The 15,704-nt window shown below is 33.2% G+C and overlaps 1 protein-coding gene across 1 annotated transcript in view; it reads left to right on the plus strand.

Annotated features, from left to right (window-relative positions):
• The window catches only part of LOC101894038 (neural cell adhesion molecule 1-B), a 503,351-nt gene that overhangs the window by 407,296 nt on the left and 80,351 nt on the right, over window positions 1–15,704 (plus strand). Inside the window, exon 11 of the mRNA XM_059129927.1 lies at window positions 5,623–5,782. Coding sequence (XP_058985910.1) covers window positions 5,623–5,782 — 160 coding nt within the window. The remainder of the gene's footprint in view (window positions 1–5,622; window positions 5,783–15,704) is intronic.

A 15,704-nucleotide genomic window follows, 5' to 3' on the forward strand; every position in this document is an offset into this window, starting at 1 on the left:
TAACTACTACCAAATCAGTTTTGTATTTCAAACCTAATTTGAAAGAGGTCCATGTTTGGCGCCATTTAATTTTGAGCCACATAAAGATTCCGGAAACAATTATATTAGGTTAAGAAAAAGAGTAGATCAGGCAAATATCAAAAGTATTTTTTACAGTTCTACGTTGGGCGCAATTTTAATACGAACAAGGGTTCCTAAAACATTTATATCAGGTTGAAAGACTTTAATCGGACTCTTAAAATCTATGGGTTTAAAACCCCGCATCAGGTGCCAGTTAGTTAAATATATAAATGTGCCATCTTATATCGAGATGATTTGGCGTAACAAATTTCATATTTTCCCCTGATAAGGTTTGCGCCATGTGTTGGCCGCCAGAAAAACCTCAAACTGATTTGCGTCCTATAAAAGCAAGTTAGGTTAGTATTTGAAGTCTTATTTTCAAGTGCTCCACTTTGGGCGCCATTTAATTTTGAACTATTATGCGATTTAACCCCACTAGGCTTTTTTGTGGGGCTATGTTAAAATTCCATTGGAAGACAACATTGTAGCATATATTCTTGAGATACCGGCCGAAATGTTGGAAGACCTATTCCAAATTCCGACTTAGCGGATGGACCATTTGAGACGCTGTCAACGTTTGCATGAAGTAATCTTCAAGCATTACACTATATTGACCGTACAATCAATTTGAAAAAAAAAAATTTCATGTATTTTTCTGTATTCAAACCTTCTAAGGAGTTCATATTGGGTGCCATTATGGGCGCCACGGACCACAAATTGTTCTTTTCTTCGTATTTAGAAAAGAATAATTAATCGACGGTCAAAACGATTGGAAGTCATTAGTTTTGTAGTCCGACCCTTCAAATCAATTATGAGATTTGAACGCCATGTTGGGCGCCATCTAGAATTATCTGAAAAAGTCTCTTTAAGAAACTTATATCAGGTCTAAACCTTGGATCATCTGATCATTTATACCTAAGTTTAGCCTTGAACTACATGTTGGGCGCCAGATTTTGCATTGTTATAATAATTTACGGAGTTACAGATATAAAATTAGGTGGTTACTAAAATCAGTTAAATGAGGGGATTTCAAACCACTTAAGGTGGTATGAATCCCATTTTGGGCGCCAGCTAGAATTTATTTAAATATTTAACATAAAGTCTCTTTTAGTAAATAGTATCAGGTCTTAATGGATAGAGGTTTACGTCTCGGAATCTTATTGTTTACATATAAGTTTAATTTTAAACCCCACGTTGGGCGCAAAATATTGAATTTGGGAACCAAAAGAAGTTTGAAATATTCCGATTTGATGGAAATATAATTATTTTCTGAGTCTACAATAAAAAATTAAGTTGCTGCCAAAATTAGTTTAACGAGGGAAAATCAAACTAATTTTGAATATTAGAACCCCATGTTGGGCATCAGCTAGAATTTATTTAAAAAGAATTAAAATAAAATATCTAGCACTTATATCAGCTCCTATTTTTCAGAGGTTTATGTCTTGGATTCTGATTGTTTATACCTAATTTTAGCATTTAGTCCTACATTGGGCGCCAGATATTGCATTGGGATTAAATTGGAGTTAAGTTAGTAATTAATTATTTACTGATGTACAGATAAAAAGCTTAGGTCATTACTAAAGCTATTTTAACCAAAGAATTTCAAATGAAGTATGCAGGTTAGAACCCCATGTTGGGCCCCAGGTAGAATTCAGCAAATAATTTAGCATACCGTTTTTTGGACAACTCATATCTGGTCTTAATAGTAAGAGATTTGAGTCTTGCATGCATAACGAGCGAATTTCAAACCAAGAATGGAGTTTTGAACTCCATGTTGGGCGCCAGTTAGAACTTTCTTAAACATTTAAGAAGCAGTCTGTGTTCGCAACTTCCATTAGGTCTTAGTGGTTATAGGTTTAGGTCTTGGTTTCTAACTGTTTATGTCTTAGTTTGGCTTTAAACCCCACGTTGGGCGCCAGATAGTGCACCGGGTCCAAAAGAAGTTTTAAATATTCAGACTTGATGGATATATATATTTATTTTATTAAATTACAGATAAAAGAGTCTCAGGGTCAAACTAAAATAAGTTTAAGGAAAAAAATTTCAAACCAACTATGAGTGTTTAAAGCCCGAGTTGGACGCCAGCTTATCGCTTTTAGCAACTTATATAAGATCTTAATGGTTAGAGGTTTAAGCCTTGGATTCTGATAGATTTTACCTAAGATTAGCTTAAAACCCCATATTGGGCGCCATATATTATGAACCAAATGAAAGTCTAAATATGTAGACCTGATAAAAAAAATGTTTGATTTTTTATTAATTTATTTATTCCTTACTTTATTTATAGACCATGGGTGAAAGATAAATAAATTCAGGTTGTTAATTCAACCATTGTAACGAGGGAACTTAAAACCACCTTAAATAATATTCAATTCCTTAAACCTGTCACAGCCCTTTCATACCAGTCTCAGGCTTCCTAACAAAAAGGGTCACAAAAAACCGAACCATTAAACCTCCAGTTGTATGAAACTACAACAACAACAAGAATTTCCAAGAATAATGTACCATATAATACAAAATTTATTTGTGTTCTGTTGTCCATCCTTTAGCCATAAACCACATGGGGCCTTTTAACTTTAAGAGTTATGACTTGTGTGAAGAAAAAATGAGCAACAACAAAAAAAAAAAAAAACGGGAACAAGTGCAAAGAAAAATAGAAGCATCCACAAACCATTAATCAGCAATTAGAGGGTTTTTTTTGTAGGTTGTAGCTAAGGAACGAAGTGTTGGGTTTACAAGCTCAAGGCCAAAATGGATGAAAATTAGATGGAAATAATTAGAGTTGAAGTTTATTAAAGAAGAGGGTATTTTTCTAGGGGTTTAGGGTTGGAGTAATAGAAGATTGAAGATAATTGCATGGTCATTTAAGTATCCATCACTACAAGAGTTATTTCGAATTCGAATTGCCGAACTTTACTAAAAAAAGAAGTTTCCTTGATTTCGTCGGCATTTTAATGCATCTTTAAAGACTGCCTAGTCATATTATAAGCCGATCGTAACACTGGGAATTTATCCATGATTACTGACACTCCAAAGTAGTGTTTTCAAAATATCTTTTCGAAATAACTTTTCCGAAAAATCCTAAATTTAATTTTTAAGGGCTTTTGAAGGCCTAAGGACTTGGAATAAAAAATCATAAAATTTATTTAAACAATAAAATTTCCTTTCGTAGGATTATTTTTATAAGAAGAGTTTTACTCAGACTATGAATCTTTTCAAAGTAGGGTAGGTCTTCCCCTTCCATCAATTTTTAAATTTAATAATTTTTGTTTTTATTTCCATTTCGAAAATTCAGTCCGAATAGTATGGAATTTTGCACGTACGATCAGATTGGACCTGAAAATAAGTATGCCAAATTTCATTGAAATCGGTTCAGATATAGCTATAGCTCCCATATATATTGTTCATCCGATTTGTTATATTTGTCCTCCGCAGCCGTAGTATGCACTCTGTAACAAAAACATTTGGGGAAATATATCAAATGCAGCTCAAAAATACCTTTGCTAAATTTTATCGAGATTGGTTCAGATTTGGATATAGCTCCCATATATAATTTCGTCCAAACGTCTAATAAATGCCCAAATTAGACGAAATTTGGCACTTACGATCGAAGCTAGAAGCTAGTATGTCAAATTTGGTGAGGATCGGTTCAGATATAGCTATAGCTCCCATATATACTGTTCATTTGTCATATTTGTTACCCACAGCCGTAATATGCACTCACTCCGTAACAACGATATTCAGGGAAATATATGAAATACAGCTCAAAAATATCTTTGCCAAATTTTATCGAGATCGGTTCCGATTTGGATTGATTGATTGAATTCTCCCATAAAAACTTTCAATTGTTATGTGGAGCTCTACTAAATTAGCAAAGTGGCGTAGGGTATCATAAACTTTCTTTATTGTTCTTTTTTTAATTTTATTGAATGTCGGAAATAGCATCAAATTTTAGAATAAATTTAGATTTGTTCGAATTGGTCACCTTTGGCACGAATTATGGCCTTCAAACGGCCAATGAAACCGTAACACGCTGCCCGAAAGTTGCTCTGTGGTATTTTGTCCCATTCCCGGCGAAGCGCCTTCTTGAGGTGATCCACACTTTGGTATTTTTTAGTGCCAACCTTGCTTTCCAAAATACTCCAGGCACAATAGTCCAACGGATTGGTATCCAGAGATTTTGGTGGCCATTGTACGCTGGAAATGAAGCGAGGAACCTCATTTTGCAACCATGTTTGGGTGGCGCGAGTGCTGAGTCCCGTTGGAATGTCCAAGGTCTGTGGTCAAAATGTTTGCGTGCCCAAGGCTATAATACACCCTCCAGAATATTTTCGCGATAATATTTGGCATTTATTCTAACGCCACGGTCGATTAGTACGAGCGGAGAGCGACAATCAATCACATTCAAATGCTGTGTTTTCCGAACCAAATATACAGAAATCACACTATCACGCTTGAATTTCATTACGAATAACTTTTTTCTGGAAAATTCTCACCAAAATGCTTTTGTACGCTTGTAAACAATAAAATAAGCTGTCACTGGAATAATTTTAACACCTGTCGGACGAGTGGCTTGGAAATGACAGCAGCCTGACGTTGGTTGCAGTTTATTCATTTCACCCCGCATTTTTTGATAATTTTCTCTTTCGATTTGAGCTTATAACTACCTAAGGAATTGGAATCTAAAATCTTTAAAAAAATTATTTAATCATTAAAATTGCCTTTCGCATGGTTATTTTTTAAAGGGATTTTTACTCAGATTATGAGTATTTTTTATTTTCCTCTTCCATCTGTTTTTAAATTTAAAAGTGGAGAAAGATATAAATGTTTATAAGTGCGGTTGTAAGATTTCGAAGATTTTCCAAAAGAATTCTAGTTTTATTTAATTCTTTGGTTCCTCTTCTATTGAGCTTATAATCTCGTCACTTGGGTAAAAAATGTTTTTTTGTCATAGAAGTTATTTTTAAAATAACTTCTGGGGAGAATATCCCAGACAAATAACAAGGGAACTGATGAGGATTGGTGGCTCTTTCCGAAACCTAGGTATTCCCTGCCTGACCCCCTGGTAAACATTACCATCGTTCTCCACTAATAAACAAACCTTGTTTTTATAAAAACAACAATAAAGGGATAAAGCCTGACCATTTTGCAACAACAAAATACTACGGTATCCCGAACAAACAAGCCACACTGTTCAATTTTTGTTTTTATTTTTTTTTCATTTTAATTATGAGCCGAAATAAATTCCCTCTAATTTTCTCTTAATATTTTGTTAGTAACAGCTAATATTAATTTAATTTTCAAAATTACGAATTATATGTGTTTACTTCGAAAATCCTCTATACTAAAAAGAAAAAGTCGCTTACTTCAAGGTAAAACTTAATTGATTTGTAAAAGCTGGTTGTAAAAAAGAAAAAAACAAAAAAAATACTTAAATCCAGAGCCCACGCCATTACGTCAAGTGCAATGCCGTTGAAAATTTCACTCACAACCAACAGAGAAAAAATAAAAAAAACCATTCATGCACAGAAAAATAACATTACTTTTAATTTACTTTGTTAGGGAATACACCTGGAGCACAACACATCGGCGCGTGTAATACGCTCTAATCAGAGTTTGGTGTTGCAAAAAATTACGAAACACTATGCGGGAAATTATGCATGCAGCGCCATCAATGATGAAGGAGAGACTGTCAGCAACCAACTGCCGTTACGTGTTAAATGTAAGTATGCACACAAGTTTAAAATATATATCACACACACAAGCACATATATATATAGACATTAATATATACACACACATACACTATACAGATATTTCTTATTGAATCATATTATGCACTCTCTACCTCCGTAGCTTCCCAAGTCTCGTGGAGGGCGGAGTGATGTCAGGTGTAGTTGTTGGGGAAGTAACGCATACTGTATTTTATACACGTATTATCTACATTTTTGAATGCCTAATTTTGGGTTGGTTTCTGCAAAGGTGTGTGTGTGAGAGTGTGTGTTTTTCTTTTACGTTCTACGTGAGTCTGTGAAAGTCGCAGATTCCAAGGGAGTCAATGCCTGATTTTGTCTGTCTCATTTTATTCGAAGAATTCCTTAAATATAAGGAAATTGCATTAAGCAAAAAAAAAAAAAAAAAAAAAAAAAAAAATCGAATGACGGCAAAATTATCTCGAAAACAGAGGAAGAAGAGGAAGAACAAGAAAATACCGGTATTTTTCAAAAAATCGCTACAATGTACAGTGGTCCCAAATCATGACAAAATTTTATTGAACAAGTAAAAAAACATTAAGTTCGGTCGGGGCGAACTTTTAATACCCTCCACCTTAGGGTAAACGAAACATTAGAACCCATTGTGACCCACAAATAACAATTTTTAGACATATTCGTGAGAAAATGTCGCAAAAATCATCAAAATGCCGGGAGGTACCGATATATGGGGCTATACAAAAACGTGAAATATTTTTAAAAAATATTTTTTCAATGGCTATTATTAAACGTGGATTTTCTTAAAAATATTTTTTCAGGGCAACTATTAAATGTGGATATTTTAAAAATATTTTTTCAAAGGCTATTAATAAACGTGGATTTTCTTTGTTTTTTTTTTTTTTTCAGAGGATATTAATAAACGTGGATATTTTAAAAATATTTTTCAAGGGCTATTAACAAACGTGGATTTTTTAAAAATATTTTTTCAAGGGCTATTAATAAACGTGGAGTTTTTAAAAATATTTTTGCAATGGCCATGAATGAAAGTGGATTTTTAATTTTTTTTTTTTCAAGGGCCATGAATGAACGTGGATTTTTTAAAAATATTTTTCCCAGGGCCATGAATGAACGTGGATTTTTTAAAAATATTTCTTCAAGGGCCATGAATGAACGTGGATTTTTTCAAAACAAAAAATGTTAAAGGGTCATGAATGAACCTGGATTTTTTAAAAATATTTTTGCAAGGGCCATGAATGAAACTGCATTTTTTAAAAATATTTTTTTCAAGGGCCAAGAATGAACGTGGATTTTTTAAAAATATTTTTTTCAAGGGCCAAGAATGAACGTAGATTTTTTAAAAATATTTTTTCCAGGGCCATGAATGAACGTGGATTTATTAAAAATATTTTTCCAGGGCCATGAATGAACGTAGATTTTTTTAAAAATATTTTTTCCAGGGCCATGAATGAACGTAGATTTTTTAAAAATATTTTTTCCAGGGCCATGAATGAACGTGGATTTTTTAAAAATATTTTTCCAGGGCCATGAATGAACGTAGATTTTTTAAAAATATTTTTTCCAGGGCCATGAATGAACGTGGATTTTTTAAAAATATTTCTTCAAGGGCCATGAATGAACGTGGATTTTTTAAAAAAAAAAAATTTTAAAGGGTCATGAATGAACGTAGATTTTTTTAAAAATATTTTTTCCAGGGCCATGAATGAACGTAGATTTTTTAAAAATATTTTTTCCAGGGCCATGAATGAACGTGGATTTTTTAAAAATATTTTTCCAGGGCCATGAATGAACGTAGATTTTTTAAAAATATTTTTTCCAGGGCCATGAATGAACGTGGATTTTTTAAAAATATTTCTTCAAGGGTCATGAATGAACGTGGATTTTTTCAAAAAAAAAAATTTTAAAGGGTCATGAATGAACCTGGATTTTTTAAAAATATTTTTTCAAGGGCCAAGAATGAACGTGAATTTTTTAAAAATATTTTTGCGAGGGCCATGAATGAATGTTGATTTTTTAAAAATATTTTTTCAAGGGCCATGAATGAACATGGATTTTAAAAAATATTTTTTTCAAGGGCCATGAATGAACGTGGATTTTTTAAAAATATTTTTCAAGGGCCATGAATGAACGTGGATTTTTTAAAAATATTTTTTCCAGGGCCATGAATGAACGTAGATTTTTTAAAAATATTTTTTCCAGGGCCATGAATGAACGTGGATTTTTTAAAAATATTTTTCCAGGGCCATGAATGAACGTAGATTTTTTAAAAATATTTTTTCCAGGGCCATGAATGAACGTGGATTTTTTAAAAATATTTCTTCAAGGGCCATGAATGAACGTGGATTTTTTCAAAAAAAAAAAAATTATAAAGGGTCATGAATGAACCTGGATTTTTTAAAAATATTTTTGCAAGGGCCATGAATGAACCTGCATTTTTTAAAAATATTTTTTCAAGGGCCAAGAATGAACGTGAATTTTTTAAAAATATTTTTGCGAGGGCCATGAATGAACGTTGATTTTTTAAAAATATTTTTTCAAGGGCCATGAATGAACGTGGATTTTAAAAAATATTTTTTCAAGGGCCATGAATGAACGTGGATTTTTTAAAAATATTTTTCAAGGGCCATGAATGAACGTGGATTTTTAAAAAAAAAATTTAAAGGGTCATGAATGAACCTGGATTTTTTAAAAATATTTTTGCAAGGGCCATGAATGAACCTGCATTTTTTAAAAATATTTTTTCAAGGGCCAAGAATGAACGTGAATTTTTTAAAAAATATTTTTGCGAGGGCCATGAATGAACGTTGATTTTTTAAAAATATTTTTTCAAGGGCCATGAATGAACGTGGATTTTAAAAAATATTTTTTCAAGGGCCATGAATGAACGTGGATTTTTTAAAAATATTTTTCAAGGGCCATGAATGAACGTGGATTTTTTAAAAATATTTTTTCCAGGGCCATGAATGAACGTAGATTTTTTAAAAATATTTTTTCCAGGGCCATGAATGAACGTGGATTTTTTAAAAATATTTTTTCCAGGGCCATGAATGAACGTAGATTTTTTAAAAATATTTTTTCCAGGGCCATGAATGAACGTGGATTTTTTAAAAATATTTTTACAAGGGCCATGAGTGAACCTGCATTTTTTAAAAATATTTTTTCAAGGGCCAAGAATGAACCTGCATTTTTTAAAAATATTTTTTCAAGTGCCAAGAATGAACGCGAATTTTTTAAAAATATTTTTGCGAGGGCCATGAATGAACGTTGATTTTTTAAAAATATTTTTTCAAGGGCCATGAATGAACGTGGATTTTAAAAAATATTTTTTCAAGGGCCATGAATGAACGTGGATTTTTTAAAAATATATTTTCCAGGGCCATGAATGAACGTAGATTTTTTAAAAATATTTTTTCCAGGGCCAAGAATGAACGTGAATTTTTTAAAAATATTTTTGCGAGGGCCATGAATGAACGCTGATTTTTTAAAAATATTTTTTCAAGGGCCATGAATGAACGTGGATTTTAAAAAATATTTTTTCAAGGGCCATGAATGAACGTGGATTTTCTAAAAATATTTTTCAAGGGCCATGAATGAACGTGGATTTTTTAAAAATATTTTTATGAATATATATACTTTATGGGGTCTAAAACGAATATTAAGGGATGTTAAAAACGGAATGACAAAGTTAATATACCCTCCTTCCAAGGTGGGGGGTATAAAGATTATGCTTAAAATTTTAAAAATTACGAACATCAAGTGATTCTGTTATATGGGGCTATAGGAAAACGTGGTCCTCTATAGCCAATGATCTACCAACGAGGACAGTTCCTATTACGAAATCAAAATACCAACAGTGCTATAAACGAAGGCATATATCCACACATTTTCCGTCATTAGAAGAAATACCCCTTGGCGAACTCAAAATTTTCAATTTCAAATAATTTTGATGAAAATGGAGATAAAATTATCAAAATAGGGGGGTATCGTTAAATACAAATAAGTGGACGTGTATAAGCAATTCTCTTTCATTCGCAGTGGTATCCAAGTACCAAATTTAAACGAAGGCGTAGATCTGCACATTTCCGTCATTGGAAGAAGTACACCTTGGCGATTTTAAAATGTTTAACTTCGAATAATTCTTATACCCTACAACACTATGTGTTGGGGGTACTATAAGTTTGATTGGGCCAAAAATTATGTCTGTCCATGTTAATTTGTAATCACTTTACAGCTCGCAATTATGAACCGATCCTCACGAAATTGAAAATGGAGGTGGGGTTATGGTCAGAATAGAACCCTATTGTTTTTGGAGATGATCGCACGATATTTAGGGGTTGAAATGGACGAAAAACAGAAAAATTTCCTGATTTTGCAGTTGCTCTATAGGTCACAATTATGAACCAATCGACGCGAAAATTTACATGGAGTTAGAGTTTGGGACTGGGCAAAAACCTACCAATTTGAGCGGTCATCGGACAATAATTAGCGGGTAAAATAGACCCTAACTTTTATGTTAGAAAATATGAAAATTTCCACTAAACCGCGAATATTTTTAATCCCAGCCAAATCAAAAATACATTAAAAAATCACTTCTGACCATTACAGTGATGCTAATAGCCAAGAAATCGGATATATAGAAAAATAGGTACAATATATATGTAAAATAATTGATCTTATTTATTCTGCTTATAAATGAAGAACCGCTGGGCCGATTTTTACAATTCAGATCAATACGGAATGGTTTCTTGCCAGAAAAGGATAAAATCTAAGAAAATCGCAGTATAATATACCAATAAAAAGTTATATCTTATGTTTCATTTTTTTTTTCCATTTTTTTTCCATTTTTTCTTATTTTTTTTATCGCATGGAATTTTTAAATTTGACTTACAATTTTGAATTTTCTAAATTTTTACACCCCCAACACTACGTTTTGAGGGTATTATATGTATTTCGCAATTATCGTCCGATCTTCACGAAATTTTGCATGAGGGTGGGTCGGAATTGAAGTCTATTGTTCTTAGGATGTGCATTTTAAATTTTTCTAATTTTCTAGTTGTTCTATAGGCCACAATTGAAAACTAATCGACATGGAATTTCGCATCGGAAGAGAGTTGACAACAGAGAAGAAGTCTAGCGTTTTGGATGACCATTGGATTATATTTAGCTGTAAAATGGACCACAACTTTCGTGTGCAATTGTTTTGAATACTTCACAATACTACGGAATGCGTAAATATTGCCCAAATTCTCCGGGTCCAAAACCTAAGGGTAACCTCTGGGCAGGGCTCATTGGCATTACTTCAAAAACGAAATCTTCCAAAATGGATTTGCATATAAAGGGACTTCGAACATATTGTAGTGTTGTAGGGTATCACATTGTCGGCCCCGCACGACTATAGCCTTTGCTTACTTGTTTAGTTCCAACTTTGCTTTCCAAAAAAAATCCGGACACAATAGTCCAACGGATTAATATCCCGAGATTTTGGTGACCAAAAGATTTATTCACATTTAAATGCTGGAGAGCTCTAACTATAGCCACATGTGGTTTTCCAGCCAAATATCAAGAAATCACACTATCACGCTTGAATTCCATCACGAATAACTTTTTTTCTGGAAAATTCTCACCAAAAAAACAATATTATGAGCTGTCACTGGAAATAACTTTAACAGTTGTCGGACGAGTGGCTTAGAAATGACAGAAGTCTGAAGTTGGTTGCAGTTTATTCAACTCACCCTGTATGGTTTATACTGAGATTTATAGTAATATTTTGTGGACGATATTTCTTCCTTTGACACTTTTTACGTAAAACAGAATGTTATATTACTTTCATGCATTAATTCGAAAAAATTGAAAAATTTATCAAATAATTAGAAAATATCTTCGCATTTTTTAATAACATTGATTCAAATATTTTCTTGGTATATAATGGAAATAGAGATTTCATTTCTTTGTTGACTTATAGTGCGTTTTATGAAGAATAGTCTTGTCTTTGACTTCATCGTAACTTCTCGTCATCCCCAATTAGAGCAATTCTAAATTCCCCCTACTTTTCCCCGTTTTATAAAACTATATTCTGCATAATTTTATATATATATATTTTTTTACATCTGCTAAGTTTAGCAGACTTTGTAGTAAATTTCTAATAATTTCTCAAGCCACTTCACTTTTAATCCACCTCACAATATATCACTCGTAATTGTGTAGTTCTTCCCTAGCTCTTCCCGCTACTTGATATTACTTTAAGCTAAGTAGTTGCAAGATGCAAACGTTGCGATGGAAAAATATTAAAAGTTCTTTTGTTGTAACTAATGTAACAATATCTAAATAAGATGAACATGTATATATATATATATATATATATATCGTGGTGAATAATGATGCAGCTGCTGGATTTTGAAACGTAACGAGGGTCGTTTTACAACGGGTTGTTTAAACCGACTCAAAAAAGCACCTAATTGTACCTTACAACACACAGTGGTAAGGATATTATGTCTTTGTGCATTTGTTTGTAACACGGAGAAGAAAGAGATAGACCCATAGTTACTTTTGAGGATCTTCATAGAATCACTCTCTGAGCCGATTTATGCATATCAGTCCGTCTGTGCGTCCGTGTATTTTTGTGAACAAATGCAGGCCGAATTTATTATCCAATTGAGATGAAATTTTCCAAACAACATTTGTTCGGTCTAAAGAAGAACCCTATTAAAATTGGTGAGAATCGGTTCAAATTTAGATATAGCTCCCATATATAACTTCAACCAAAGTACATCAAAAATTGGTTATACTCGCTTCAGATATAGCTATAGCCCCCATATATATGTTTCATCGATTTGGTGTTTAAGTCTCTCACATTCGTAATATGCACTCCACAAGAATGATATTTGTTACCAGACATCAGTTACAGGCCAGAAATAATTTTGCAAAATTTGATTAAGATCGCTTCAGAATTATATATAGCTCCCATTTGTATCTTCAACCGATTTCAGGTCCAAATGGACTAAATTTTGACACTTCCAAAGGAATTCAGACCAGAAGTACTTAAATTTTGGTGAAAATCGATTCAGATATAGCTATTACTCCAATATATAATATGCATTCCACAATAAGGATATTTGATGCCAGGCATCAGATACAGCTTAAAAGTACCTCTGCCAAATTTTACAAAGTTCAGATTTGTATATACCGTCGATATACATCTTCATCCGAGTTTACCGGTGTTGTCCACCATACAGGGTGAGTTGAAAAAACTGCAATCAAATTTAGACTGCTGTCATTTCTAAGCATCCCGTCCTACAGCTGTTAAAATTATTCCAGTGACAGCTCTTAATATTTTTTTACAAGCGTACAAAAGCATTTTGGTGAGAATTTTCCAGAAATGGTTCGAAAAGTAAAGAAGCAACATGATCTAGACCCGCGTCGCAGTGGCCGAAAAATGGCTCGTGAGCTGAAAATATCGCAATATTCCATTTGGCAAATATTGAAAAATGAGCCATTGAAATTCCAAAAACTGCAAGAAGTTACACTGCAACAGAAAGAAAATAGACTCAGAAAAGCTAAAGATTTGCTTCGCTGTTTCGAAATGGTGAACTGCCGAATTTGGTTTTCTTCGATGAGAAAACATTTGTTGCCCATAACAGACGATGGTCGCTCTCCGCTCGTATTTATCGAAAATATTCTGGAGGGTGTATTAACGCCTTGGGCACGCAAACATTTTGGACATTCCAACAGGACTCAGCACCATCGCACTCAGCACGCGCCACTCAAAAATGATTACTTTCTCGGTTCCTCGCTTCATTTCCAGTGTACAATGGCCACCAAAATCTCCGGATTTGAATCCTTTGGACTATTGTGTCTGGAGTATTTTTGAAAGCAAGGTTGGCACTAAAATATATCAAAGTGTCGATTACTTAAAGCAGGCGCTTCGCCGGGATTGGGCCAAATTACGGCAGAGCAACATTTGGGCAGCGTTTGACGGTTTCATTGGTCGTTTGAAGGCCATAATTCGTGCCAAAGGCGACCATTCATTCAAAAAAAAAAAAAAAATTAATAAATAAATAAAATAAAATAAAATAAAATAAATAAATAAATAATTAATTAAAAAAAATCAAAAAACAAAAATTGTTGCGTGATAAGCCTAATCACATTTACCCACGAAATTGTTTCAAATTTGGTATTTAGGATATAACAATATTTGTAGTATATATACATTTTCTATATTGATTCCTGGTTTCTTACGGCCTCACCCACTATGTGTTTTTTTTTTTTTCAAAACTTTAACTGCATTATCCAAAGGGTCTTACTGGTATTTTTCTTGTGTTTCTTTTCCTAACTCTCCCAACCACCCTCTCTAATTTTAACATTTCATATCGCTCTTCCCTGATTTTCCTTATTTATATTTAGCTATACATAACCTGGTTAGAATTAAGTTCAACCATGGAAATATAATTCTTTTCCCCTAAAAATGTATAACTTTCTTCAACTCCCCTGTGCCCATGCATCACGCCTGCCCTCTCACACTTATCCACAACATCTTTCCTCATACCTTGTTCAATTTCATAAATCCCAACATTAATCAGCAGTTATTTCAAAAGCAATTTCTTATAGTTCTAAAGTTTTCTATCGCGTTTTTTTTTTCGTTGTTTCTTTGCCATGGCATGGAAATTCCGACAGTTAGTCAGTCATCTTTTCTAAGAAAAAACCCTTGATTACTTTGTCGGTAGCTGTCGTTGCACACAGATGCACGAAGAACGGATTATGGGGTGTGACTTTGCTTTTGTTGTTAGCCGTGTTTGCGCTGCCACTTAAGATTGAGATGAATTTTGTAGCTGTTGATTATAAAATGCAAAAGTTTGGAATATTTCGCTTTGCGTTTTGTTATATATTTTCAGTGCATATTGGGGTTGTAGTTCATAGTTTAACTTAATAACAAAATATCAATATTTAATTTATTATATTATTTTCATTGTTCCTTTAAATATGTTTTGATCTGAGCTTTCAAAAGTACCTGAAACTAAGAAAATGCCTATAGATAGTAGCAAAAACAAGTAAGATAGCTGTAAGTTCGGCCGGGTCGAATTTTGAATACCCTCTACCATTTGGTACAAATTTGGCAAATAAAAAAAATAATAAAATCCGTTAAAATATTCTGTTAAAATTTTAAAAATATCCAATGTAGCCATATATTAGGGTATATACGACGACATGGACCTGCATAGGCAATTTTTGTCACAAGCTATTACAATATTCAAATGCGAAACTTGAAAAAAAAAATCTATATAAAAATTTTTATAAAAACAACAATAAAGGGATAAAACCTGACCATTTTGCAACAACAAAATACTACGGTATCCCGAACAAACAAGCCAACACTGTTCTATTTATAATGTAGCTAAAATCATCAAAATAGCGAAAATAGGGAGCTACCATGGGGGTTTTAAAACGTGGACCTGCAAGGACAATTTTTGGCATAGGCTGTAGTATACATTACGAACTTAAAATGCGAAATTTGAAACTATTCCGGTAAATAATGTCGCTAAAATCATCAAAATACCGAATATCCGGTGGTACCATTATATGGAGGCTATAGAAGACGTGGACCTGCACAGAAAGTTTTCTGTCATAGGCAGAAGTATTCATTACGAACTTCAAATACTGAATTTGAAATAGTTCCGGTAAATAACGTCTCTGAAATCATCAATATACCCAATATCTGGAGGTACCGTTATATGGGGGCCATACAAAGACGTAGACCTACATGACTCATTTTTGGTCTTAGGATGTAGTATCCATTACGAACTTCAAATACCAAAATTTAAACAATTCCGGTAAATAATGTCGCTATAATCATAAAAATACCGAATATCGGGAGGTACCGTTATATGGGGGCTATACGAAGACGTGGACCTACATGGACCA

Source organism: Musca domestica, unplaced genomic scaffold, assembly GCF_030504385.1.
Source record: "Musca domestica strain aabys unplaced genomic scaffold, Musca_domestica.polishedcontigs.V.1.1 7, whole genome shotgun sequence".
Classification (NCBI taxonomy): domain Eukaryota; kingdom Metazoa; phylum Arthropoda; class Insecta; order Diptera; family Muscidae; genus Musca; species Musca domestica.